This window comes from Pan paniscus, chromosome 8 (assembly GCF_029289425.2).
Source record: "Pan paniscus chromosome 8, NHGRI_mPanPan1-v2.0_pri, whole genome shotgun sequence".
Taxonomy (NCBI): Eukaryota; Metazoa; Chordata; class Mammalia; order Primates; family Hominidae; genus Pan; species Pan paniscus.
In genome coordinates this window covers 18505994-18533961 of record NC_073257.2, presented here as the reverse complement: position 1 = coordinate 18533961, position 27968 = coordinate 18505994, and the positions used below count along the sequence as shown (strand labels likewise).

Here is a 27968-nt window from a genome sequence, read left to right as displayed (position 1 = left end):
ACCCAGCCTTAATCACATGAATTTTTAAAAATGTAAGCCATCCTGTCCGTTGCACATGGACATACACATGGAAAAGGGGGCTAAGAATGCCTGGGAATGATGAGTACCAGTTTCAAGAAACATTTACCTGCAAGAAGGTGGAAGACGGAGGAAGAGAAAGATGCAAGAATACAAAGGGGCTTCAACTTTATCTGTAATTTTCTTATTCCAAAAAATATCTGAAGCAAACATTGAGCAGACATATTAAGTTTTGACAGGATGAGGCAGTAGGCTCATGGATATCCACTATATTTATTGATTGCTACAGTTCGAAGTATATTTGAAATTTACATTATTTAACAACACATATATATGTAATGAAATAGAGTTCTTTAAGCATACCAAATTTACAATTTTATTCTCAAATTTTAAAATTTACTTTTGGTCAAAATGCAGTAAAATGGGTACTTTAACACAATCAATGCTAGTTAGAAGGTATATTGATACAAGACTTTTGGAAAGCAAGATAGAAATATTTGTTTAAAAGAAAAAAAGCCTTTAAAAATATTCCCTACCAGTTGACTCAATAGTTCCACTGTAGGAAATCTATTCTAAGCAATCTTAAATTCACAAGATTTTGTAGAAAGACATTTATGACAATGTTATCTTTAATATTAAAATAATAGAGGGGATGTTAAACTATGATAATTTGCAGCCATTAAAAACTTTTACAAAGAGTCTGTAATAATGGAGAAATCTCTACTTCATAAATGTTCATAGAATAAAAAATGCTCTATTGTATACATGCTATGCTCAGCCTGCATTCAATAAACCCTGAATATATTTGACAATATTAAGGAATATTGTTAATTTTTAAATTTGATCTTATCATCTTGAGATTTATTATTAAGTATTGAGAGAAACTGAATAATGTGGGATTTCCCCAGTTGGAGTAAGGGTGGCTATTCCTGCTTAGAAAAAAAGAATGGACCTTGTGTGGTCACTGCCGGATGGTAGGTTCATTATTCTTTCTACTTTTTTTTTTTTTTTAATTTAAGAGACAGGAACTGGCTGTGTTGCCCAGGCTGGAGTGCAGTGGTGCGATCTCAGCTCACTGCAACCTCAGCCTCCTGGGTTCAAGTGATTCTCCTGCCTCAGCCTCCTGAGTAGCTGGGATTACAGGCGCCCGCCACCATGCCCAGCTAATTTTGCTATTTTTAGTAGAGATGGGGTTTCACCATGTTGGCCAGGCTAGTCTCGAATTCCTGACTTCAGGCGATCCACCTGCCTTGGCCTCCGAAAGTGCTTGGATTTCAGGAGTGGCCTCCGCGCTCGGCCCTAAATTCTTTTATTTAACTTTTAAGTTCAGGGTTATAAGTGCAGGTTTGTTATAAAGGTAAACCTGTGTCTTGGGGGATTATTGTACAGATTATTTCGTTTTCAAAGAGAATTTGCAAGTATGTCACAAAAGCCTCATAAACACGTTGTGAGATTTTAAGAGGCAATGACCGAGGCTTGGAGATGTCTCGTCCTGTCCAATGTCACCGCTAGACCTGAGAATCTGCACTTGGGAGCTTACAGACCCGGTTCTCAGGCTTCACTTGAGACCCCAAGAAAGAAAAAAACCCACTAGCCAAAGAGGAGGATGGCAGCCTGGAAGAACCTAAGGAAGCGAGGCTCAGAGGTGAAGCACTGTGGCTCCTCTCTCCCTTCTCCCCCCTCCGCCCCCTCTCCTTCTAAGATGAGGCATTTTCTCGGGGAGCAAAGCTGCAGCAGGAATTCGGCGAAGTGGCGGAGCTGGGGCCCCAGCGGGCGCCGGGCGCCGCGGGAGCCAGCAGGTGGCGGGGGCTGCGCTCCGCCCGGGCCAGAGCGCATCAGGCAGGTGCCCGCGACCCCGCACCGCGGCGACACCTCCGCGGGCACTCACCCAGGCCGGCCGCTCACAACCGAGCGCAGGGCCCCGGAGGGAGACCAGGAAAGTCGAAGGCGGAGCAGCTGGAGGCGACCAGCGCCGGGCGAGGTCAAGTGGATCCGAGCCGCAGAGAGGGCTGGAGAGAGTCTGTTCTCCGATGACTTTGCCCACTCTCTTCGCAGTGGGGACACCGGACCGAGTGCACACTGGAGGTCCCAGAGCACGACGAGCGCGGAGGACCGGGAGGCTCCCGGGCTTGCGTGGGTAAGGTCCTGGGTCCCCACTGGGCACGGCCCATGCGTCCCGGGGACAGGGGTGGCTGTGCGGTGCCGCGGCGGCCGGCGGGGCTCCTTCCCCAGCAGGGGTGGGGACGCTGAGTCACGGATCTGTCACCGCTTTGCACCTCTCCGAGCCCTCGGGGGCCAAAGCAAAAGCGAAAGCGAATGCGACTGGCGGGGCGGCAGGTCCCAGAGCGGCGCTCGCCACCTCCCCCCGGCCTGGGCAGCGCTCGCCCGGGGCGTCCAGCGGTGTCCTGTGGAGCTGCCGCCATGGCCCCGCGGCGGGCGCGCGGCTGCCGGACCCTCGGTCTCCCGGCGCTGCTACTGCTGCTGCTGCTCCGGCCGCCGGCGACGCGGGGTAGGGAGCTGGGAGCAGGGGCGCCCGGGCGGGACTTGGAAGGGGGCCGGGGCGTGGAGCTGGAGGGAACCGGGCGCCCCATCTCCCCGGGCCGTGCGGGGGCGTCGGTGCCCTCGGGAGCGCGGTGCGCGCAGGCCCAGGACGGGGAGGGGACGCGGCGCCGGGCAGGAGGGACACGTGCCGGGAGCCGGGGTCGCAGGGAGAGCGCCGCCGCTGCGCCCGGGTCACCCACGTAAGAGAGCGGGCGGCCTGGCTGGGGTCTCCGAGGCCGAGGTCAGGAGCAGTTCTGAGAAGCCCGTTTTGGCCACGGGAGCGCGGAGCCGGCGGCGTCCAGCAGTTTGGAGACACGGGCGAGTGCGCTTCTCCCAGGCGCCTGGACTGCAGGGCGGGTGTTGCATAGCACGCGGTCCTCGGAGGGGTCTGGGAGAAACTACTCCTCCCGACTCCCAGGCAAAAGTAAATTATGTCAGTGGGAGCTGGGAGGGTGGGGAGGAGCTGTGTCCCAGGGGGAAACGCGTCGGGCAAGTTGCACACCTGGGGACCTGGAAACAACTTCCAATTCTTAAGCGATCAGGAAACCAGCAGAGGCGGTCGGGACCGGATGGGGGTGGGGAGTGGGGGGCCAGCCTGGAGTCTACACTCGCAGAAAAAGGGGGAAGAAATCTGTGATCGCTTGGTGTATTCGAGAAGAAAGCGGGTCGCGGAGCTCTGATCTCGGCAGGGAGGATGGAATGAGCGATTCCTAGGGGTTTTGTCCCGGCAGCCAGAGGAAGGAGGAGAAACAGTAGCAGGGTCTAGCTCTATCCTTGTCAGCGCTTCTTTATCTTTTTATAGTCAGGGAGCTCTTGGAGGGTCTGATGAAAGCTATGAAACCCCCGCCCCCAGAAAAATGCATGAATGCACATAGTTACAAAATGTGCATATGATTTTGGGGTCAAAGCCCCACTGAAGGCCATCCATGGACTCTCTATAGGAATTAGTAACGCCATGATCTGTGTGTGTTTTTAAGCGAGACCCCGAATAATTTACATCCAGTCGGGCCAGTCTGCCCAGGCCCTGGCCAAAGCCATTCCACGCACAGTTACTGCTGCCTGGTGTGGCCTGAACGCCCCCCCACCCTCCACCACCCCCACCCCAGCTCTGCGAGGCTTCTTGAAGTTTCGTTTTCATGAGACTCTGATGCTTGGATTTCCCCCCACATCTGAGAAGCAGAGTTAGTTGGTGACCGCTTGGTTCCTCCCAGCTGGCTAGCAGTGTCACAGGACCCCAGAGCTGGCAACTGGGGCAGCTGGATTACACAATATGAAAGTGAAATGCAGCCTTAGTCAAAGCCCAGCAGAGAGGAGGTGTCTTCCTTGAAGACTGAGTGGGTAGGGGAGCACCACTGTGAGATCTCTAATCTCATCAGCTGCACAGCCTTGCCCTTTGACCTTAGAAAGATGTTGCTACCTTCCCTTCCCAAAGCTCTCGATGTTTTTTTTTTTTTCTTTTTCTTTCTTTTTTGTTTTCTTTTTTGAGACGGAGTCTCACTCCGTCACCCCTGCTGGGGTGCAGTAGCGCGATCTCAGCTCACTGCAACCTCCGCCTCCTGGGTTCAAGTGATTCTGCTGCCTCAGCCTCCTGAGTAGCTGGGATTACAGGCGATCGCCACCACGCCCAGTAACTTTTGTGTTTTTAATAGAGACGGGGTTTCACCATGTTGGTCAGGCTGATCTTAAACTCCTGACCTTGTGATCTGCCCGCCTCGGCCTTCCGAAGTGCTGGGATTACAGGCGTGAGCCACCTTGCCCAGCCGTTGTTTTTTTTCCCTTTAACAGCCTTATTGAGGTATAATTGACCGACAATAAACTGCATATATTGAAGTTGCACACTTTGATAAGTTTGGAGGTAAATGCATACATACTCATGAAACCACTGCCACCACCAAGAGTGAACACAACTATCACTCCCAAAGACTTCCTCATGCCCTGCACAATCCTCCCCCACCTCGCCCATCTCCCAGGCAATTTGATGCACTTTCCAAAATTTTTTATAAATAGAATTACACAGTAGGAACTCTTTCTTGCTTGGCTTTTTTCACAGACAGTAATTATCCTGAGAATTTATCCATGTTGTAATTTGTATAGGTAGTTCATTAGTTTCTCCACTGAGTAGTAGTATTCTACCCACAGCTAGCCAACATTTGTTTAGCCATTCACTTGTTAAGGGACATTTGGGTTGTTTCCAGTTTGGGACTATTACATAGAAAGCTGCTATGAACACTGACATACAGGTTTCTGTATGGACACATGCTTTCATTTCTCATGGGTAGAGAATGGTTGGGAGTAGAGTGGCTGTGTTATATGGCAGGTGTATGTTTAATTTTTTTTTTTTTTTGAAACAGTGTCACACCATTGTTTCCCAAGCTGGGGTGCAGTAGCATGATCACAGCTCACTGCAGCCTTGACCTCTCAGCTGTTTAATTTTTAATTTTTATTTATTTATTTTTAATTTACTTATTTTGAGACAGAATCTCACTCTGTTGCCCAGACTGAAGTGCAGTGGCTCCATCTCTGCTCACTGAAACCTCTGCCTCCTGGGTTCAAGCGATTCTCCTGCCTCAGCCTCCTGAGTAGATGGGACTACAGGCACGCACCACCACGCCCAGCTAATTTTTGTATTTTTAGTAGAGATGGGGTTTCACCATGTTGGCCAGGCTGGTCTCGAACTCCTGACCTCAGGGGATCTGCCTGCTTTGGCCTCCCAAAGTGCTGGGATTACAGGTGTGAGCCACCGCACCTGGCCTCAGAAGTTTAATTTTTAAAGAAACTGCTAAACCATTTCCCAAAGTTGTTGTACTATTTTACATTCCCACAGCAGTGTAGGGAAGTTCCAGTTCCTTCACACCCTTGTCAGCTCTTGGTATGATGAATCTTTTTAATTTTATCCATTCTACTAGGTATGTAGGGGGTCTCCCCTTGTAGTTTTAATTTGCATTTTTCTACAGCTGGTGATGTTATGTGCTTATTTGCCATGTATATATCTTCTCTGGTACTGTCTGTTTATATTTTTTTTGCTCTCTTAAAGATTGAGTTGTATCAGCTGGGTGTGGTGGCTCACACCTGTAATCCCAGCACTTTGGGAGGCCAACGTGGGCAGATCACTTGAGGCCAGGAGTTCGAGACCAGCCAGGTCAACATGGTAAAACCCCTTCTCTACTAAAAATACAAAAATTAGCCAGCTGTGGTAGCCCATGCCTGTAATGTCAGCTACTCAGGAGGCTGAGGCAGGAGAATCGCTTGAACCCTGGAGGCAGAGGTTGCAGTGAGCAGAGATCGCGCCACTGCACTCCAGCCTGGGAGACAGAGCGAGACTGTCTTTTTTTTTTTTTTTCTGACTCTGTCTTAAGTATAAAAAATTGAATTGTATCATTACTGAATTTTGAGAGTTCTTTATATATTCTGGATACGAGGCCCTAATCAGGTATATGATTTGCAAATATTTTCTCAGATTCTGTGGCTTATCCTTTCTCTTAGCAGTGTCTTTTGAAAAGCAGAAGTTTTTAATTTTTATGAAGTCTAATTTATTAATTTGTTATGTTGTGTTTTGGGCTTTTGGTGTCATATCTAAGAAATATTTGCCTAGCCTAAGGTTACAAAGGTTTACTTCTATGTGTTCCTCTAGAAGTTTTATAGCTTTAGGGTTTACATTTATGGCTGTGATCCATTTTGAATTAATTTTGTTTATAATGTGAGGCATGAATTAAATGTTGTTTTGGGATTTTGTTTGTTTCTATATATGCATATCCAATTATTCCAGCACCCTTTATTGAAAAGATTATCTTCACTGACCTTCTCTTATACCTTTTGAACATCAGTCAGCCATATGTGTCTAAGTTGGTTGCAGTATACAAAACACCACTACACAAAAATCGGTTCTATTTCTATACATTCACAATGAACAATTAGAAATTAAAAAATTTTAAAAAGTCATTTGAAATAACATTAAAAAGCATTAGATACTTACGGATAAATCTAACAAAAGATGTGAAAGACATCTTTCATATATGGAAAACTACAAAGCATTGCTTAGAGAAATTAAAGAACAAAATCAATGGAGAGATATACCATGTTCATGGGTTGGACAAATCAATATCACTAAGGTGCGAAGTCCCTCCAGATCAAAATTCCAGCAGGCTTGCTTGTAGAAATTAACAAAATTATTCCAAAATTCACATGTAAATGCAAAAGACATAGTATAGTCAAAACAGAACTGAGTTGGAGGCACAAGCCTTCCTGATTTTGAGACTTATGATGAAGTAACAGTAATCAAGACAGCGGATGTTGACGTTTAAAGATGGGCAGAGGGATGACAGAGCAGAAGATGCCTGATGTTTTTAAATGAGCTTGGTTTGGAAGGGAAGTGGACCCAAACTGTTAAATTTGCTACATGGTAGTATGATTCTGGTATGAAATTGTAGAGAACAGCACATTTCTCATCACTGAAAGAGTAAATAACACTGTCTCCAGCTTGTATATGGGAAACCACAAACCATTGCTTAGAGAAATTAAAGAACTAAATCAACGGAGAGATATACCATATTCATGGGTTGGACAAATCAATATCACTAAGGTGTGAAGTCTCCTTCTTGTGCTACTATGCACAAGTTGTTGCCAGTCTGTTCTTATTTAAAAGGCCTGATGTGCAGGGGCGTCCATTATGTTGGGTAGAAGGTCACTGACTTCTTAGAGAGCATTTCAGTCTGAAAGATGGCGGGCGATGGCCAAAAGCAACTGAGAAGACTGCTTTGTTTGAAGACAAATATCCCTAGCCACCAATTTCAGTTCGCTTTTTTTATGTAAGGTGTAAGTGCACTTGGGGTTGTTTTCACAACTTTTCATGTGTCTTTAAGTATTTTTAAGCCATTTCTCAGAACTTTAGGGGTCTTTTCCCAAACCTTTTATTTTTTATTTCCTATCCATTTTATCTAGTTGTTACTGCTTCTGTGCCTCTACTGATAGCAAAAAAAGTGGTGAAAATGTAAGTGTATAAAACATGAGATTTGTCAAAATCAACATAAATTTTAAACAGCGGAGGACTGCGTAAATAAAATGGAGTTGTTTTCAAGTAGTAGACATCATATGATTCATTTTTTTACTAGAAGAAGATCAAGAAGTAGTTGTCATTGAATGGGGAAGATGTCATGTGTCGGTCATATGTGGGCGTGTATGCAGTTGTCTGCCTTTTCTTATTTTTCTGCCATAATTTGAATTGTTTTGTAATAAGAAAAGTAAATAAATAAAATTACAAAAGAAATAGCACAATTAAGATCCAGAATTTTGGAGTTTTTTCTAATTCATCTTTAATTATAGCTGATCTTGTCTGGCAATGTTTTCATGACTTTACAAAAGCTTGTCCAACTCACAAACACTTGTCCACTGCATTCCAGCCTGGGCGACAAAGCGAGACTCTGTCTCAAAAATAACAATAAAAATAATAATAGTAATAATAATATGTATCTAAATGAATAAATATATATAAAACTCCTCAGTATATATCCTGGGAGTCATATCAGTGTTGCTCATTGGACATAGTTGATGTGATTTGAATGCTTCTTCTTGGAAAGGCTTGATTCCCTTCTGTGCAGTGGGGAGTCCCTGAGGGTTTCTGTGCAGGGGAGCATTACTGGAGCTGCGTGGTGGAAAGGTTGCTCTTGTTCAGAGTGTGAAGAATGAACTGTAGTCAGGAGACTCCAGAGAATAGGAGCTGCATTGAGGTTTTTGAAATCGTTCTGGTGGGTGGTGATGAAATCCTGAACACAGGCGGTGTCAATGCAGGAGACAGAAGAGGCCAGATGTCTTCTCGAGTCCTAAAATTATAGAATGTATTTCAATACTTTCCTTTCATTTGCTCTTCAACCTGTAGCCCTCAACTCTTGCAAGACTCCAAAAATCATTATTTAAGGATTCGAGTTATGGAGAAATTCACCTGGCACACAAGAGGTGGGTCGGGAAGCTCAGTTAATCAGTCTGAGAGAGAAAGAAAAGAATTGCCAAGTTTCAGGCAGTGAGCTGGAGACAGTCTGTACTTTTTGCGAACTCCAAAAGGAAGTGTGTTGACTTGGCTGACATTTCAGCGGGGAAAATAAGGAAGGAAGGTGATGGGTGACTGTGAGGCCAGAGGCCTTTGCCTTTTCCGTACACCAGCTCCACAGTGAGCATCCTGAGGGCAGGAACCATATCTGACACATCTCTGAATCCTACCACCCTTAGCTCGTGCAGGCATTTGAAAGGTGCTGTAAGCGAGGGGAATGTTGGAGTCCATTCTGACTCTGCTCACAGGAGCGGGAGCCACGCTAACCCGACAACCTCTGAACTCTGGATATGGAACCAGGCCGAGGCTGCCAGCTCTTATTAGACTCTGTAAACCAACCTGATAGATAAGGAAGCGTGATTCACAGGTTCTGGGAAACAGAGGTGTGGCCTCATACACTATTTTGGTGACTTCATTTAAATGATCGTTAGGACTTGTTGTATATGTTTTTTGGCTACTTCAGAGTTTTGAAAGTCCTAGAGCCATAAGTTTACTCCGATTTCCATTACTTCGTAATTCCATTATATGTATTCAGAAAATATCTATCGTATACCAGCCGTAGGAAAGTGAGAGTACCACAGAACTGTGAAATATACATACCATCTGCAAGGAGCTTATAATATTGTAAACAAGGTGAGACTTGTTTACATTGAATAACTAGGGAACAATGTTATGAGAGAATACATAGAAAGTATAATTCAAGTATCTAAAGATGTGATTAAGGCATGTGGAAATGAAGTTATTGCTTCAATTAAATGTATTATCTCTGGAGGATGGCTTGAGTTCAGGAGTTTGAGACCAGGCTGGGCAACATGGTGAGACCCCATCTCTAGGAAAAAAAAAAATTAGCCAGGTATGGTGGCATGTGCCTCTAGTCCCAGCTACTCAGGAGGCTCAGGCAGGAGGATTGCTTGAGGCCAGGAGTTTGAGGCTGCAGCGGGGCATAATCATACCATTGTGCTCTAGCCTGGGTGACAGAGCTAGACCCTGTCTCAAAATAAAATAAAATAAAATAAAATAATAATGAAATAAAATCATTTTAAAAATAAAATAATAAAATGAAACAGTGTTAGTAATATCACCAATATAGTTATGAGACAGTCCAACTTTATAAAGTAAGTAACTGGCCACCATTTGCCTGGTTGGATTGGCTGTAGTACATTGATATCCTTGTACATTCAAACATTAACTATTCACAGATTTATCTTGGTTTGAGGACCGTTCAGAATGGAAGAACCACTGGTAGACTTCCTTTCTCAGCAAAATGACAGAGTAGATACCAAAAAACCCTCCTGCTACAAAAACACCCAGAAATGATAAATAATATAGTGCAAATGCCTTTTAAAATCCTGAGCTGATAAACAATAATCAACTGTTTAAAGCAAAATAATAACAATGTGTCATGTGGTATAACGTATGTCAAAGCAAAACATAGAACAATAGCACAAGGGCTTGGGGGAGAGACTGGAAGTCTGCCGTTTCAGATCTTTACAGGATATGTATGTGGTGGTATAACATCACCGGAAGGAAAACTGTGATAAGGTAAAGATATATAGTGGACACCCTAAAACAACCACTAAACTAGTACAACGAGTTATAGTTAATAACCAACAAAGGAGATAAAATGGAATCATAAAACATACTCAGAGAATCTATGATGTGATCATCTCCATAGGAAATCATATGGAATCTACAAAGCTGCTATTAGAATAAGTGAGTTTACAAGGGTGCAGAATACAGAGTCAAGACACCAAAAAATCAATATGCAAAATACTAGCAACAAACAATAAGAAATCGAAATAAATATCATACCATTTGCAGTGACATAAAAAATATGAAATACTTAGGGATATGTCTGACAAAAGATGTACAAGGCTGGCACACTGAAAATTATAAAACATTTCTGGAGAAATTGCAGAATTCTTAAATAAATCAAGAGAGATACCGTGTTGATGGGTTTTTAAGAAGACTCAATATTATTAAGATATCAATTCTTCCCCAAACTGATCTATAAATTTAATGAATTCCAATCAAAATTTTAGCAGGCTTTTGTTGGTAGACATTGATACACTGTTTGTTAAATTCAGTAGGCCAGGCGGGTGGCTCACGCCTGTAATCCCAGCACTTTGGGAGGATCCCTTGAACCCAGGAGTTTGAGACCAGCCTGAGCAACATAGCAAGACCTCATCTCTACAAATTAAAAAAATAATAACTAGCTGGGCGTGGTGGTGCACATCTGTGGTCTCAGGTACTCAGGAGGCTGAGGTGGAAAGATCACTTGAGCTTAGGCAGCTGAGGCTGCAGTGAGCTGTGATCATGCCACTGCACTCCCCGCTGGGAGACAGAGTGAGACCCTATCTCAGAAAAATTTAATTTAATTTAATTTAATTCAAAAAATTTAATTTAAAAATTTTAATTTAAAAATTTTAATTAAATTTAAAATTTTAATTTAAAAATTTTAATTTTAAAATTTTAATTAAATTTAAAATTTTAATTTAAAAATTTTAATTTTAAAATTTTAATTAAATTTAAAAATTTAATTTAAAAACAAAAAAACAGTAAAGGATCTAGAAAAGCAAACTCAACTTTGAAAATGATTAACACAGTAGGAGGACTTATACTACCTGACTTTAAGACCTATGACAAAGCAACAATAATCAAGGCAGCACGGTATTGGTGTCAAAACAAATAGACACATAGATCGATGGAATTGATTGGTGAGTCAGCCAGAAACACACACAATACACTTAGTCCTTGCTCAGGATCCTACACAAACAGCCCTGGAGGTCCACGGCTGCTGGAAATGGGCAGGGAACGCTTCCTGTACAAAACCTGTTACAGATGCAAGAGACAGGCTGGCTGTCCTGGCGGGAAGGAGCAGAATATCTGAAAGCTTCAACCCTGAGGTCCAGACACACGAGGACTGCGTGAGACTCAGGACAATGGAAAACTGCCCCCAGTGCCACCACCATCGGACAAGCAGGCAGCAAGCAGGTAGCACAGCCATCTATCATGGAGGGCAGGATGGGGTGGGCAAGTGTGGAGAAATAACACTCTGTGGTTTAGGCAGGTAGAGAAGGACAGAAGATCAGTGTGGAGCAGAACATGGAGAAAAAGCCTCTGACACTCCGGCACCAGACAGCACCAGAGGCCTCAAAGCCAGTGGGGCTCTGCAGGTAACCATAGCAACAGCAGCATCCAAATCCACCTCAACAACTTGTGAGATCGACTCCATCTCTCACCCCATCAGCTTAGCAGAAGATGTGTCCTCATTGGAATGGGGAGTAGTGGCGGCCACTGGACAACAGATGCCTGAGACAGGAAGTGAGCAGAGTGCTGCCCCTGTGACAGAGGAGAAGGCTTTGGGATGGGAGTTGAATGGAAAGAACAATCTTGAATTTGAGATTTCTCCCCTCCCACCCTGCCCCCAGCCTGCCTGGTACAGGATCCTTCAGAAGCAAGAGCAGAGGTCATGGAATTCTAACAGGGATGTGTTAGTGAGGTTTGGGATGTTTTTGTATGGACTTAGGTGATGCCTCTCTTGTGACTCACCCACTGTGTCCTTTGCCCAGTTAGGCCATTAGGGTATTTGTCTTGTGTTGATTTTTATAAGAATTCTCTCTGTGCTAAGGTTCTTAACACTTTGGCATTTGTTGCTAATGTTTTTTGTTTGGTTGGTTTGTTGGTTTTTGGGGGGTTTTCTGTTTGTTTGAGACAGATTCTTGCTCTGTCACCCAGGCTCGAGTGCAGTGGCACAATCTTGGCTCACTGCAACCTCTGCCTCTCAGGTTCCTGTGATTCTCCTGCCTCAGCCTCCTGAGTAGCTGGGATTACAGGCGCCCACCACCACATCCAGCTAATTTTTTGTATTTTAGTAGAGACGGGCTTTCACCATGTTAGCCAGGCTGGTCTTGAACTCCTGACCTCAGGTGATCCACCTGCCTCAGCTTCCCAAAGTCCTCGGATTACAGGAGTGAGCTACCGCACCCAGCCTATTCTTTATCGAATTTACTTCCGGCCACACTTGCACTTTTCCAGGGGCATGTACCAACAACTGTAACTAAACAACACCTGTCACTTCCAACAGAGCTGAGCTGTGTCCATTGATTCATCCACTCTCTCTCCAATGCACTATATCCTGGGAATGGAAAGCATTCCAAAATGTATGAATGACCAACCAGAGCTGAAAGCAACAGCAGCCTTTGGGAAAATGATGCTTCATGGGGAATAAGGTGTCTTTGCAGTTGCAAAGGAATGATCTGATCTTGGCCGGGCGCGGTGGCTCACGCCTGTAATCCCAACACTTTGGGAGGCCAAAGCGGGATGATCACAAGGTCAAGAGATCAAGGCCATCCTGGCCAAAATGGTGAAACCCTGTCTCTACTAAAAATACAAAAATTAGCTGGGTGTGGTGGTGTGCACCTGTAGTCGCAGCTACTCAGGAGGCTGAGGCAGGAGAATCGCTTGAACCCAGGAGGTGGAGGTTGCAGTGAGCCAAGATCGTGCCACTGCACTCCAGCCTGGTGACAGAGTGAAACTCCGTCTCAAAAAACAAAGGCAAGGCAAGGCAAGGCAAGGCAAGGCAAGGCCCGATCTTGCAAGTACTGCCAAGCTAACACACACATGTGCACACACAAGGGAGTGGATTTTTGAGATGGAGGTGGGAGAATTTGATCCAGTTAAAAACTATTAGAATAGAAATTCAGGGCCTGGCATGGTGGCTCACACCTGTAATCCCAGCACTTTGGGAGGCCGAGGCGGGCAGATCATTTGAGGTTAGGACTTCAAGACCAGCCTGGCCAACTCCCAGGCTGGAGTGCAGTGGTGTGATCGCGGCTCACTGCAACCTCTGCCTCCCAGGTTCAAGCAATTCTCCTGCCTCAGCCTCCCCAGTAGCTGGGATTACAGGCGCCTGCCACCACGCCCGGCTAATTTTTTGTATTTTTAGTAAAGATGGGGTTTCACCATGTTGGCCAGGCTCAAAGATGCATTTCTAAAGGTGATGCTGGCCGCAGAGACCTGTGGGAGAGCCTGCAGGGGGCCTATCTGGAGGCACTTGCTGTCGTTCAGCGAGAATTGGAGGCTGGGTCCACGGTGGAGAGGGATGAAGAGTTTAAGAGAGACTGAGGGCTTGGAGAGGGGTGGGAAATGAAGGGAGAGGGTGTTTCATCCATGACCCTCTCCCCACGCCCTCATCTGTAGTTTTGCTGGCTGACTGGCACCTCAGGCGAGGCTCCAGGAAGGCTTCTGGGTGAGGATGCTCTTCCTGTACATCCTCCACGTGCCTGGCACCTGGGGCTTGTCCTGAGGCACCCCTAGGATAAGCTGGACACTGACTACCGCCGCGTGTGCCTGGAGAACGCCTCTTACAAGTGGAAACCTCTTCACCCTCCCCTGTCCTCTGCACTTTCACAGGCATCACGTGCCCTCCCCCCATGTCCGTGGAACACGCAGACATCTGGGTCAAGAGCTACAGCTTGTACTCCAGGGAGCGGTACATTTGTAACTCTGGTTTCAAGCGTAAAGCCGGCACGTCCAGCCTGACGGAGTGCGTGTTGAACAAGGCCACGAATGTCGCCCACTGGACAACCCCCAGTCTCAAATGCATTAGTGAGTAGCCCTTGCCACCCTACCTTCCTCCCTCCCCCACCCTGCCAAGGCTGCACAGAGAGACGACCCCATCTCAGGGGTCAAGGGATCTGTGCTGAGGTCTGAGGCTAAACACACCAGTGGGGGCCGGGCACGGTGGCTCACACCTGTAATCCCAGCACTTTGGGAGGCCGAGGCGGGAGGATCACTTGAGGTCAGGAGTTCCAGATCAGCCCGGCCAACATGGTGAAACCCCGTTTCTACTAAAAATACAAAAAGTAGACGGGCGTGGTGGCAGGCGCCTGTAATCCCAGCTACTTGGGAGGTTGAGGCAGGAGAATTGCTTGAACCCGGGAGGTAGAGGTCACAGTGAGCCGCGATCACACCACTGCACTCCAGCCTGGGTGACACAGCAAGACTCCATCTCAAAAAAAAAAAAAAGAAAGAAAAAAAGAAAGACACCAGTGTGATCCTCAGCAACAGCTCCTGGCGTTGGAGTCACAGAATTCTGGGTTTAAATCCTGGCTTTGCCGCCTACCACCCAGGAGGCCTTGGGCAGCTCTTGTGACATTCTGGCACTCTGGCTGGTCATCTGGAAAACGGACTTGATATCCACACTGCGGGCTGTGGGAGGGTGGCGTGAACCCTGGTAAATATTAACTCTTATTACATGTAGTGCTTTGATTTGAGACAATGCTGGCAAGAGAATTTGGCTGCAGAGCTGGGCGGGCACTCATGAGCACACCAGTGTGAGAAATGTTTGGATTTCCCATGAGAAGGTGGATGTTGGAAGCCATCACTGCTCCTCTCTCAGTACCCAGCCCCGGGGATGGGCACAGGCCCTGGAGCAGGGCTGCCCTTTGCTCAGTCACCTGTGCATGGTGTCCAGCAGGGGTGAGGGGAGGTGGCAAGAATCAACTTTTTTTTTTTTTTAACTGTCTGCACCTGGATAAACGTCCCAGAAGCAGCCAAACCATCTCGGGTGGGAACCACTTGGAGCTGTTTCTGGAACACTCAGGCCCACCTCTGCAGGCTTCTCTCCTTCCCCAGTTCATCTCTGGGGCAGGGATGAGCGCGCCCCTGCATGGAGCGGCCCCATAGCTCACGCCCTCTGCAGCAGGGGACAGAGGGGAACTCCTTGAGGCGCTGGACATTGCCACTGGCTTGGTAGTGGTAGCTCAGCCTCCTCCCCCAGAACAGAGCGAGTCACACAGGCAGCAGAGGGAAGGCAGGGAGGAAGCCTCCGACTTGTTCCAAGAAATCACTCGCTGGGGACACAGCACCCCGTGGCATCAGTGAGTGAATGGGAAAGCTGAGCGTGGCGGGGTGAGCAGGATCTGTGGGAACCACGGTGGGTCTTACTCTGCCAGTCCTGGGACTCCCTGGAACCTGTCTGCCTGAGGTAAAATCAGGGCTTTCTCACTGCAGGGAAAGTCAGGTCTCCTCGACACTCCATGTCCTTTGGGCAAATGAATCCGGGATGGAGAAGAGCTGTGGGCTCCAGGGTCAGGATGGGAGAGGAAAGAAGAGAACCCGGAATCAGGACTTTAGAGTCCAAAGACTGGAGGCCTCTTTAGGTTTCACCTAGCCCGAAGGATCCTTCCACGTTCTGATCACTCACAACTTCCCAAACTCTTGTGCTTTGAATGACTTTTTTCCTGCTCAACAAGTGAAATGTAAGCCAGGTATGGTGGCTTACACCTGTAATCCCAGCACTTTGGGAGGCCGAGATGGGAGGGATTTCTTGAGACCAGGAGTTCGAGACCAGCCTCAGCAACATAGCAAGACCCTTTCTCTACCAAAAAAATTAAAAAATAAAAATTACCTGGGCATTGAGGCACGTACATGTAGTCCCAGCTACTCAGGAGACTGAGGCAGGAGGATCTCTTGAGCCTGGGAGGTCAAGGCTGCAGTGAGTTGTGATCACACTACTGCACTCCATCCTGGGCAACGGAGCAAGACCCTGTCTCAAACAAACAAAATAGAATCTATTGAGTGATCATTTATTCTCCCAAGAATAACCAGTATTATAAAATTGAATTGATATCATTAATATAATCTCAGCCAAAATAAATTTGATATTTAACTTGTGCAGTCTTTTTGGAAATGCAAGAAAAATAGTTTGCAGTCTATCTTTGCATTCAGGTGGGGAAACATTGTTTCTTATGCTTTTAACCTGTCTGAGGAAGCCAGAGGCCTCCACTGTAAGTTCATGTGTTGATATATTTTATTTGTATCCCGTTCTGAAGCCAGCCCAGGTTCCAGGCTCAGGATCATAAGTGCCATGTGGTTATCCTCTCTCTAGGAGACCCTGCCCTGGTTCGCCAAAGGCCAGCGCCACCCTCCACAGTAACGACGGCAGGGATGACCCCACAGCCAGAGAGCCTCTCCCCTTCTGGAAAAGGTAGGAAGGTCAGAAACTTCTCGAGGACATTTATTCCCTCCCAACACCCAGAGGCCCCCTCACCAATCCTGCAGACTCACGGACCTCTGTGGTGTGCCACTGCAGACTTAGGCAATAGCGCAAACGTCTTATTCAGTCAAGAATAAGAACGTCCAGCTTAATTTTCTTTTTCAAATCAAAGTTGCTTGATATCCAGATGTTATATGTGCAGAATTAATAGTGGTTTAAAACTCACTAATATGTCATATCAAATTTAGTTGTAGACACTTATCTTTGTCAAGAACTGAAAGCAGACTGAGGTTTGAGGTTGCATGTGTGTTAGCCCTCAACATTTTCATGGGTGCTGGCAGAAAAGAGGGCACTCCAGGATGGGAGGCCAGCAGGCAGCGGGAGCTTCAGCATGTTTACATCAATTCTCTCGTCCCCTAGCCAGCAGGGGCAGCACAGTTGGGCCTGAACAGATGCCTGTCCACTCAGCGTGCTGCACTGTGGGAGAGGAAGCCTGGGCTTCCGAGACCCAAGCGTTTTGTCATGGGCAGTAATCACGCCTGCTCTCTGCTCCAGGGGAGACCATGTCCCTGTCTTCCAAGGCGCATGCTGTAGAAGCACCCTTGAGAGGATGGTCCAGAGAAAGGGCCATCAGCTCCTCTGTCTGCAAGATGTGCAAAAATGTGAGAGTCCCGTGGAGAGCTGCCCCCACCAGACCTAAACACCAGCACATCACAGTGACTGCTCTATTATAGAGGCGCTGCCTGAAGCTGCCAGTGTCCTGTGTTTCAACAGAGTCTTTGGTGCTTGTCAGGCCCAATTTCCTCAGCGCTTTCTCAGTGTTCAGAAAATTTGAAATCTTGGATGCTTTCTTGGGATCCTCCGCCCTGCATGCTATGATACCTTTGTGCTACAGTTCACTCTTGGCTTTAGTGTTGCATCGTCCAGCCTGTGGCTTTCCCTGGTCCTGTCTACTCCTTTGCCCCCAGGGGGGATGAGCCTGTCTGTTGTCATTCATACTACAGGACTCAGCCATCCTTTGCGGAGTGTCGGTTGTCAGCCGTGGGTACACACTGACATCACCTGGGCACTCCAGTTGGCCTGGGTGCAATCTGGGACTCACGCCTCTCCAGCCCCAGGTGGATCTTTTTTTTTTTTTTTTTTGAGATGGGGTCTTGCTCTATTGCCCAGTCTGGAGGGCAGAGGTGAAATCTTGGCTCACTGCAACCTCTGCCTCCCAGGTTCAAGTGATTTTCCTGCCTCAGCCTCCCAAGTAGCTGGGATTACAGGCATGCACCACCACACCTGGCTAATTTCTGTATTTTTAGTAGAGACAGGGTTTCATCATGTTGGTCAGTCTGGTCTCAAACTCCTGACCTCAGGTGATCTGCAAGCCTTAGTCTCCCAAAGTGCTGGGATTACAGGTGTGAGCCACTGCACCCAGCCCGCAGGTGGTTCTTAAGTGGCCAAGGCTGAGGCCTGCATCTTAAGGGAGGAAGAAGCAGCTAAACAAGGTTCCCTCCTAGTGAGTCACCTGCACAGGGAGGAAGGGGTTGAGGGGCTGGCTCCATTTAAACTTGAAGTAATTCTACAACCCCTTTGATCTGAGTCACACCTGGTTCACCCAAGGAGGAGAATGATCAAGTAGGCTCTCCCAGCCCCCACCTTCGCATCCCAAATACCTGGTCCGATGGCCATTGTCAAGACACAACGGTGCAGTCAGAAGCCCCGATGTGACAGCAGCCTTTGACCGGAGCTGGCAAGACCGTGGGCACTTGGCTGAGGACGCCTTGGTGCGTCCTGTGCAGGGAGCCCTGGAGCATTGGCAGTGAGCGTAGGGCAAGTTATATGAAAGGTGGTGACACAGGATTAAGGGGCGTGAGGCCTTCTCATGACCTGTGTGGCTGGGAGACCATGGGAACGCGGCAACAACAGTGCGTCCAGAGAGCCACAGCGCTTGGCCTCACGTTTCCTAGGTTCCGTGGCTGTCACAATGGAAGACACATTTTTCATGGAGAGGGAACAGCACAGTTACGCCACACCCTTACAGTGCAGGGGCAGCCACCTTCCAGGGAAGGACAAGGAAGACAGGGAAGACGCTGAACACAAGGCAGCCTCTGTTCCTGAGCGCAAGCTCATCAGGACGCTTTCCTCCCACACAGTGCGGAGAGTTCAGGCCAGAGCCCAGGCTTCCCGTGTTTCACACGCAGCCGCTCCGAGCGTCCTCGGCCAGCGCAGCTTCACCTGCTCTCAGCTGAGCCTCCAGCGTTGGGCCTGCCTTCTCTAGTAAACAAGCTGAACGACTCAGATCTTTGACACCTTTTCTTTTCTTCCTCCCAACCTTTTTTTTTAAGAGACAGGGGTCTCACTCTGTCCCCCAGGCTAGAGTGCAGTGGCTCAATTATAGGTCACTGCAGCCTCAAACTCCTAGGCTAAGGTGATTCTCTTGCCTCAGCCTCTCAGATAGCTGGAACTATAGGCACATGCCCACCACACCTGGATAATTTATTTTTATTCTTATTTTTGTAGAAACAGGGTCTTGCGGCAGGGCACAGTGGCTCTCGCCTGTAATCCCAGCACTTTGGGAGGCCAAGGTGGGTGGATCACCTAAGGTCAGGAGTTTGAGACCGGCCTGGCCAACATGGCGAAACCCCATCTCTACTAAAAATACAAAAATTAGCTGGGCGTGGTGGTGGACACCTGTAATTCCAGCTACTTGGGAGGCTGAGGCAGGGAGAATTGCCTGAACCTGGAAGGCAGAGGTTGCAGTGAGCTGAGATCGCGCCACTGCACTCCAACCTTGGCGACAGAGCGAGATTCCATCTCAAAAAAAGAAGGAAAAGAAACAGGGTCTTGCTATGTTGCCCAGACTGGTCTTAAACTCCTGGGCTCAAGCGATCCTCACACCTCAGCCTCCCAAAGTGTTGGGATTATAGGCATGACCCACTGTGTCTGGCTGATCTTTTCTTTATACGTGCCATGATAGTAGCCACGTTCTTTAGTGTTTTCACAGGTCCTATGGCCCTTCCAGAGGAATGGCTATGTCACCCTCTCAAGGAGCAGTTGGCTGTGGGAGAGGGAGGGCTGGTCAGGGTGACTCACTACAGCAGCTTCCACATCACCCCGTGCTGCAGCTGAGAGGAGGGGAGTCTGCACATTGATGTTGTCCCTGCCTTGGACTCTCCTACAGAGCCCGCAGCTTCATCTCCCAGCTCAAACACCACAGCGGCCACAACAGCAGCTATTGTCCCGGGCTCCCAGCTGATGCCTTCAAAATCACCTTCCACAGGAACCACAGAGATAGGCAGTCATGAGTCCTCCCACGGCACCCCCTCTCAGACAACAGCCAAGACCTGGGAACTCACAGCATCTGCCTCCCACCAGCCGCCAGGTTAGCACTCGCTTTGCCCCAGGAGAGGTCAGTTCCCCATTGCTGCTTCTGAGATCGGGGCTGAGATCCGGCACAAGGCAGCTTTATACCATCAATCCAAAGTCAGGATTCACTGGGCAGCCTGCTGGCCCCGGCCACCAGCCACGGCGTCCTGGCCTGACCTCTTTCTCCGTGGCTTTCTCTGTGGCTGGGGCAGCTGCAAAAGCAAGCCCACCCCCACCAAGATGTCACAGGGCCAGCCTTATCACCCGCACAGCAGAGCCTGTGCTGAGACTCTGAGTGGCATCTGTGCCCTCCTGCAGTAGGAGGTGGTGAAGCTGCCTGCAGTCCGGGGCCAGGATCTGTGGAATGGAGGAGCTGAGGGTAATGGGGACCTTCTCCAAGGCTTATCTGATTCTTAAGTGTGGCCAGCACCTCAGTGAGCTACCCTGCTTGTTCTTTGCTAAAATGAGTCTGGTTACGCCAGCCACGAGTCTCCCAGGGTGCTAAGATGGGAGCCAAGCCGTGCAGATTTTCTCCTGCTTCATGAGGAACTAGGACCTCTAGGACTTGAGCCGTGATGCTGTCCTCTCTTTTCCGCAGGTGTGTATCCACAGGGCCACAGCGACACCACTGGTAAGTGTGTCCCTTTGTCCAGTATGTTTATGATCAGGGTGACCGCTGTCCCAGGGTGCTGGGTGGTCCTGGCCCAGGCCCGCTGCCCCAGCACAGCCCTGACAGCAGCCCCTTCCACACTCAGAAGGCCTCCATCAGATAAGAAGTTAAATAATAGCTGATTTATGGAATTCTCTGTTTGATGTGCCCATTTTTCTAAATATTGGTAGCTTCTAGCTATCAGGCTACTGGGGTTGAACCCAGAGAGCTGGCACCCCAAATAAGGGCTCAAGATCAGCTCTTCACAGCAGGGTCCACCTCTTTTGCACGGAGCATCCAAAACTACAGGTGCCGATACCAGCACTGACGTTACAGCATCTCTGCCAGAAGCTGCCGATTCCTCTCCAGGGCGTGGCACCGTGCACTTAACAGAGAAGCTGTCCCCATTTTCAGTGTAAAATGCTACTCTTGGCCAGGCATGGTGGCTCACACCTGTAATCCCAGCAGTTTGGGAGGCCGAAATGGGAGGATTGCTTGAGGCCAGAATTTGAGGCCAGCCTGGTCAACATAGCAAGACCCCATCTCTATTTTAAAAAAAAAAAAGAAAAAGAAAAAGAAAAAAAGTTAACAAAATAAAACCACAAATCTGCTCCTCTTTACAGAAGTCACACGCAATGCTAAGGCTAGGAGAATAGAAAAGAGAACGTGCAAGTGACGATAAGGAGGAAAAGGGGAAAGCGTTTGCAAGACTAAAAGAAAAAGCTGAAGGGAGGGGAGGAGAGCTGAGAGAGGAGGGGAGAACAGGAGGAGGAAGGGAAGCAGGCAGGGAGGAAGAACGCAGGTAATGAGAAGAATGCAAGTCATGCTCCAGGCTGACAAGCTTCCAAAGTAACAAAAAACCCAACTGTAATTTGATATGGACAAAAATTATTTTAATCTTCTATTCATAAATTTTCCTGCTAGAGAATGACTCATATTTTTGTGGTCTCATTTTCACCTGCATCAAATGTCATCTGGGAAAACATCAAGTGACTTTGGACATTTTAGCAGTTAATTGATTAGAATCGTTTAAAAAACAATCAGGCTGGGCGAGGTAGCTCACACCTATAATCCCAGCAGTTTGGGAGGCCGAGGGGGGCTGATCACTGGAGGCCAGGAGTGCGAGACCAGCCTGGACAACATGACAAAACCCCATCTTTACTAAAAATACATAAAATTAGCCAGACATGGTGGCACATGCCTGTAGTCCCACCTACTCGGGATGCTGAGGTGGGAGAATTGCTGGAACCCAGGAGGCAGAGGTTGCAGTGAGCTGTGATCACGCCACTGCACTCTGGCCTGGGCAACAGGACAGGACCCTGTCTCAAAAAAAAAGACGAAAAGCAAATCCCATTTCTAACTCAAAAATCCCCTTGCAGGAAGGAAGCAACACTTGCTACCAGATTTCCAGGCATCCTTCCAGAGAGACTGTATAAATAAACATATAGAGGATAAGGAATGCTGGACAGTTGCTTCTTTTCTTCTTTTCTGTACCATGTTTGTTTCCACTTGCTGGCATACCTTGTAGATCCTCCCATATCAGGACACAAAAACCATCTCATCGTTTTTAACAGCTACAGAATATTCCATTGTATGGAATTCCTACCATTAACTTAGCCAACCCCCTATCTGGACATGTGATTGCTACATTCTGTTGTTATCTTACAAACAGCCATTAATGAAAATCCATAGGTGCAAGAATATCTGTAGGATAAAATCCTACATGTAAAGTTCAGGGGTCATTTTTTCTATATGCATTTTCCAACAACTATTTGATGATGGGCTATAATCTATAATCTGCTTTTTCTAGTTCATGACTTTTATTAGATTAAAAAATCAGCCGGACGCTGTGGCTCATGCCTGTAATTCCAACATTTTGGGAGGCCAAGGTGGGCAGATCACTTGAGGCCAGGAGTTCGAGACCAGCCTGGCCAACATAGCAAAACCCCATCTCTACCAAAATACAAAAACTAGCCAGGTGTGGTGGCAGGCGCCTGAAATCCCAGCTACTCAGGAGGCTGAGGTAGGAGAATTGTTTGAACCTGGGAGGGAGAGGTTGCAGTGAGCAAACTCGAGCCGCTGCACTCCAGCCTGGGCAACACAGTGAGATTCCGTCACAGAAAAAAAAAAAAAAAGAAGAAGAAAAGAAAAAGTTGGCCAGGCGTGGTGGTTCACACCTGTAATCCCAACACTTCGGGAGGCTAAGGCAGGTGGATCACGAGGTCAGGAGTTCAAGACCAGCCTGCCCAACATAGTGAAACCCTGTCTCTACTAAAAATACAAAAATTAGCCGGGCATGGTGGCACGTGCCTGTAGTCCCAGCTACTCGGGAGGCTGAGGCAGGAGAATTGGTTGAACGCTGGAGCTGGAGGTTGTAGTGAGCTGAGATCACGCCACTGCACTCCAGTTTGGGCAACAAAATGACACTTCATCTCAAAAAGAAAGAAAGAAAAAGTTGTAGGTAGACTGGAGGCAGTGGCTCATGCCTGTAAACCCAGCACTTTGGGAGGCTGAGGCAGGTGGATCACTTGAGGTCAGGAGTTTGAGACTAGCCTGGCCAACATGGTGAAACCCCGTCTCTACTGAAAATACAAAAAATTAGCCAGGCGTGGTGGTGTGTGCCTGTAATCCCAGTTACTCAGAAGGCTGAGGCAGGAGAATCACTTGAGTTCAGGAGGCAGAGGTTGCAATGAGCCGAGATAGTGCCTCTGCACTCCAGTCTAGGTGACAGAGGGAGACCCTGTCTCAAAAAAAAAAAAAAAAAAAAATTGCAAGTGAAAAAAAAATGAAATTGGAAGGAAAATGGCACTGTGTGCTATTGTTTCTAAATCTGTGAAGTTGAAGAAAAGGGGGCGTTGTACTGGGGACAGCAGAGGAGGGGTGTGTCCCTGTCTGCTTTTTCAACCCTGGCTTTAGCAGCAGGAATGCTCTCTCCTCATCCCACTCTTGGCTTTGCCCTTGAGGCTCTTACTGCTCCCTCCTGACTTGCTCCGTCCCTGCCCCATCACCCCAGGCACTCTGCCTGAGAAGGACAAGGATGAGGAGCAGAGGTGTGGGACGACTGGGAGCTGGCACCCTCAGCAGGAAAGAGAATGTGTTTTTGCCTAGACATAGAATCGGGGGAATTGCACGGACCTTAAGAAATGTCCATAGCAGGAGGCTGGTTGGGAGGCACTTGGATCCCTCTGTAAGAACATCCATGGTAAAGAATTTGTGGTTCGTAGCAATGAATGTGCTTCTGGGTATCTCAGCGTGGTCTCCTCCCTTTCAGTGGCTATCTCCACGTCCACTGTCCTGCTGTGTGGGCTGAGCGCTGTGTCTCTCCTGGCATGCTACCTCAAGTCAAGGTGAGTTGCACTGGATACTCCCTCTGCAAGAGTTAGACTTCCCCATGAGAAAAGAGCTGCACCTGGCCGGGCGCGGTAGCTCACGCCTGGAATTCCAGCACTTTGGGAGGCCAAGGCGGGCAGATCACTTGAGGTCAGGAGTTTGAGACCAGCCTGGCCAACGTGGTGGAACCTCGTCTCTACTAAAAATATGAAAATTAGCTAAGCTTGGTGGTGCACACCTGTAATCCCAGCTATTCGGGAGGCTGAGGCAGGAGAATCTCTTGAACCTGGGAGGCGGAGGTTGCAGTGAGCCAAGATTGCGCCACTGCACTCCTACCTGGGCAACAGAGCAAGACTCTGTCTCAAAAAAAAGAAAAAGAAAAGAGCCCCACCATAGTGATTCCAGAATGCCCCCTCCCAAGAAGGACGCCTTTCCTGGCCATCGGCTCTCACACACCCCTTCTGTAGGGGCCAATGAGTGCCAGAGCCGAGGAGCAGTGAGCTAGGCCCGAGCACAGGTGCCCCTTACCCCTGCTCACAGTAGAAATGGGGCGGCCAGAGAAAGTGCACCAGGTGGCCAACGCGTGCAGTCCTACCCATTCTTCTTGTGATACCCTCGTGAATATATTCTTGGAAGTCCTCATTGGATAGGGGTATGCCTTCTTATAAATATACTGATTCATGTTAGCCTTAATTTTGTATTCCTAATCATTGAAATTCTGCATCTCAGCATTTCTGGCAAAAATATTTCTGCCACTTGCTAACTTTTTTAATTTTTCTCATTTTTTAAATCTTTAGGCAGTATTATTATTCTTTGATTAAAGCCTCAAATGGCATTCTAGCCTTCATTTTGTACTTCTATCAATTAGTAACCAGTATTCCAGCATTCCATACTGATACGGATATCAGATTTGTCCAAACTAAACTTTTAGTTACTATTAATAGTTATAAAACATTCTTTTCTAAATGTGATATCAATATAAAAATTATGTGACCCTGGCTGGGCACGGTGGCTCATGCCTGTAATCCCAGCACTTCAGGAGGCCAAGGCTGGCAGATCACGTGAGGTCAGGAGTTCGAGACCAGCCTGACCGACATGGAGAAACCCTGTCTCTACTAAAAATACAAAATAAGCAGGCCATGGTGGTGCATGCCTGTAATGCCAGCTACTAGGGAGGCTGAGACAGGAGAATTGCTTGAACCAGGGAGGCGGAGGTTGCAGTGAGCCAAGATCACACCATTGCACTCCAGCCTGGGCAACAAGAGCAAAACTCCATCTCAAAAAAAAAAAAAAAAAAAATTATGTGACCCTTTGAGCCTAATTTTGACAAAATGCACGTTCCATGAAATGCTACTATAAAGTCAAAATGAAAACCAGTATCTAAAACTTCACATAAATCTTCAAAAGCTGTGAATACCATCCCAACCAATAAAAAAGCCATAAACCTCATAAACAGTTGAGAAATTAACAAACATTGATATGTTACTCAAAAATTTGTCCAAAGAATTCAAAAAATGAAAAATGTTGACAAAACAGAAAATGACTTTTAAGACAATTTTCAAAATATCACTATTAATAACTACAGAATTTCCAGTATAAAATGCTGAATTTGGAGTTATATTCTTAACCAGTTATAATGAATAAATACATTCACTGAATATATTTTTTAAATGTACATACCATCTCTTTATGAATAATACATTAAAATATATTCTTAAAAAGGATTTGTAAATTTGGTATATACGGCCAATAAATATGTTCATAAGAGGAAAACAGCAATATTTACTGGCTATATGAAAGATATCTCAGTTGGGTATGGTGGCTTATGCCTGTAATACCAGCACTTTGGGAGGCTGAGGTGGAAGGATTACTTGAGCCTAGCAGTTTGAGACCAGCCTGGACAACATAGTGAGACCCCATCCCCCCCCACACAAAAAACCTAATTTTTAAAAAGCTCAAAAAGTAAAATAAATATATCTTTAGGAAGAATTGGCATGGTCGGGCATAGTGGCTCACACCTGTAATCCTAGCACTTTGGGAGGCTGAAGTGCACGGATCGCTTTTTTTGTGACCAGCCTGGCCAACATGGTGAAACCTGATCTCTACAAAAAATACAAAAAGTTAGCTGGGCGTGGTTGTCTGCAGAGGTTGCAGCAAGCCACCATCACACCACTGCACTCCAGCCTGGGAGACAGAGCAAGACCCTGTCTCAGAAAAAAAAAAAAAAAAAAAAAGAAGAATTGGTAAACTTGATGAGTGTAATTACTTGGTCATTTGGTGAATTGATTCTTTCCATAAACTTGTTTTTTGTAAATGGGTTATTAGTTAGATTTGCCATTTGACAAATTGGCTGTTAGCAAATTATTTTCAGTGAATTGACCCCCATCCTGCCTTATTTTAGCTCTCACTCCAGGGAGCTCACACTGCTTACCTTAAAATGGCCTAAAGAGCTGCTGCTACTCCAGAGGGACATTTCACTAGCCCTGGTAGAAGATGCCGGCCAGATGCCCAGGGCATCAGCACCCAGGCAGCTCCAGACAGGCCAGCCACATATGACCAGTGTCCTGCCTCGCCTGTGCTTGTCATTCGGGAGCTGATTGATTTGTGTATTTCTTTATTTATTTCACACATACTAAGTGCTAAGAACTGTTTTTAAAAGCTTCATGAATATTAAATCACTTTTTTCAAGATGATCAACTCTGGTTTGGCCAGGCTCCCAGTCACTCTCTCCTTCTCTTGTTCCTGCCATTTGAATGGCTTTTTGGCAGAGGACTGGCAAAGCGTGGGGTGATGGCAGGGTGGCGTAAGTTGCTCCAACAGCGTTTGGTGAGTCTTTGGTGGATGGGGAGGTTGGAAATACCTGGAGAGGATTTATTCTCATCATATTGTCCTGGTTGGTCTTGAACTCCTGGGCTCAAGCGATCCTCCCACCTCAGCCTCCTAAAGTGCTAGGATTACAGGCATGCGCCACCACACCTGGCCCCTAGATAGGATTTAATACACTCGGTAGAGGTAGGCATTCTAGGTTCTCTCCATCTCTGAGGACTAAGTGCTCTCTGTCTGACTCCTGTGGCAGGGCCTCTGTCTGCTCCTGCCATCCCCGCAGTGCTGGACATACATGCTCAGTGGGAAGCGTCTGTTGATTTGAGGGCAACCCCCTCCTCTTTTCAAAACCTATGAACCACCTGCTTTGCAGGCAAACTCCCCCGCTGGCCAGCGTTGAAATGGAAGCCATGGAGGCTCTGCCGGTGACTGGGGGGACCAGCAGCAGAGATGAAGACTTGGAAAACTGCTCTCACCACCTATGAAACTCGGGGAAACCAGCCCAGCTACGTCCGGAGTGAAGGAGCCTCTCTGCTTTAGCTAAAGACGACTGAGAAGAGGTGCAAGGAGGTGGGCTCCAGGAGCAAGCCCATCAGGCCTCTCAGACGTCCCAGCAGGATCTCACGGACTGCCGGGTCGGCGCCTCCTGCGCGAGGGAGCAGGTTCTCCGCATTCCCATGGGCACCACCTGCCTGCCTGTCGTGCCTTGGACCCAGGGCCCAGCTTCCCAGGAGAGACCGAAGGCTTCTGAGCAGGATTTTTATTTCATTACAGTGTGAGCTGCCTGGAATACATGTGGTAATGAAATAAAAACCCTGCCCCGAATCTTCCGTCCCTCATCCTGACTTGCAGTTCACAGAGAAAAGTGACATACCCAAAGCTCTCTGTCAATTACAAGGCTTCTCCTGGCGTGGGAGACGTCTACAGGGAAGACACCAGCATTTGGGCTTCTAACCACCCTGTCTCCAGCTGCTCTGCACACATGGACAGGGACCTGGGAAAGGTGGGAGAGATGCTGAGCCCAGCGAATCCTCTCCATTGAAGGATTCAGGAAGAAGAAAACTCAACTCAGTGCCATTTTACAAATATATGCGTTTATATTTATACTTCCTTGTCTATTATATCTATACATTATATATATGATTTGTATTTTGACATTGTACCTTGTATAAACAAAATAAAACATCTATTTTCAATATTTTTAAAATGCA

At 47.3% G+C, this 27968-nt stretch overlaps 1 protein-coding gene across 7 annotated transcripts; it reads left to right on the top strand.

Moving 5' to 3' along the window:
* Window positions 1-268: 268 nt before the first annotated feature.
* On the top strand, window positions 269-27968 carry IL15RA (interleukin 15 receptor subunit alpha). 7 transcript variants are annotated; one of them, XM_034929893.4, is made up of 8 exons: window positions 269-2527; window positions 11441-11593; window positions 14015-14209; window positions 16494-16592; window positions 19771-19971; window positions 20554-20586; window positions 23876-23951; window positions 27131-27968. In XM_034929893.4, exons 1-8 carry the CDS (start codon window positions 2335-2337, stop codon window positions 27240-27242), a joined length of 1062 nt encoding a protein of 353 aa, XP_034785784.1. In that variant the 5' UTR covers window positions 269-2334; the 3' UTR covers window positions 27243-27968. The 7 variants fall into 7 exon arrangements, with proteins under 7 accessions (XP_034785784.1, XP_054948360.1, XP_034785787.1 ...); XM_034929899.4 differs by lacking the exon at window positions 269-2527 and adding an exon at window positions 11666-11775 and having other exon boundaries at window positions 11078-11593; XM_055092385.3 differs by lacking the exon at window positions 11441-11593 and having other exon boundaries at window positions 19870-19971.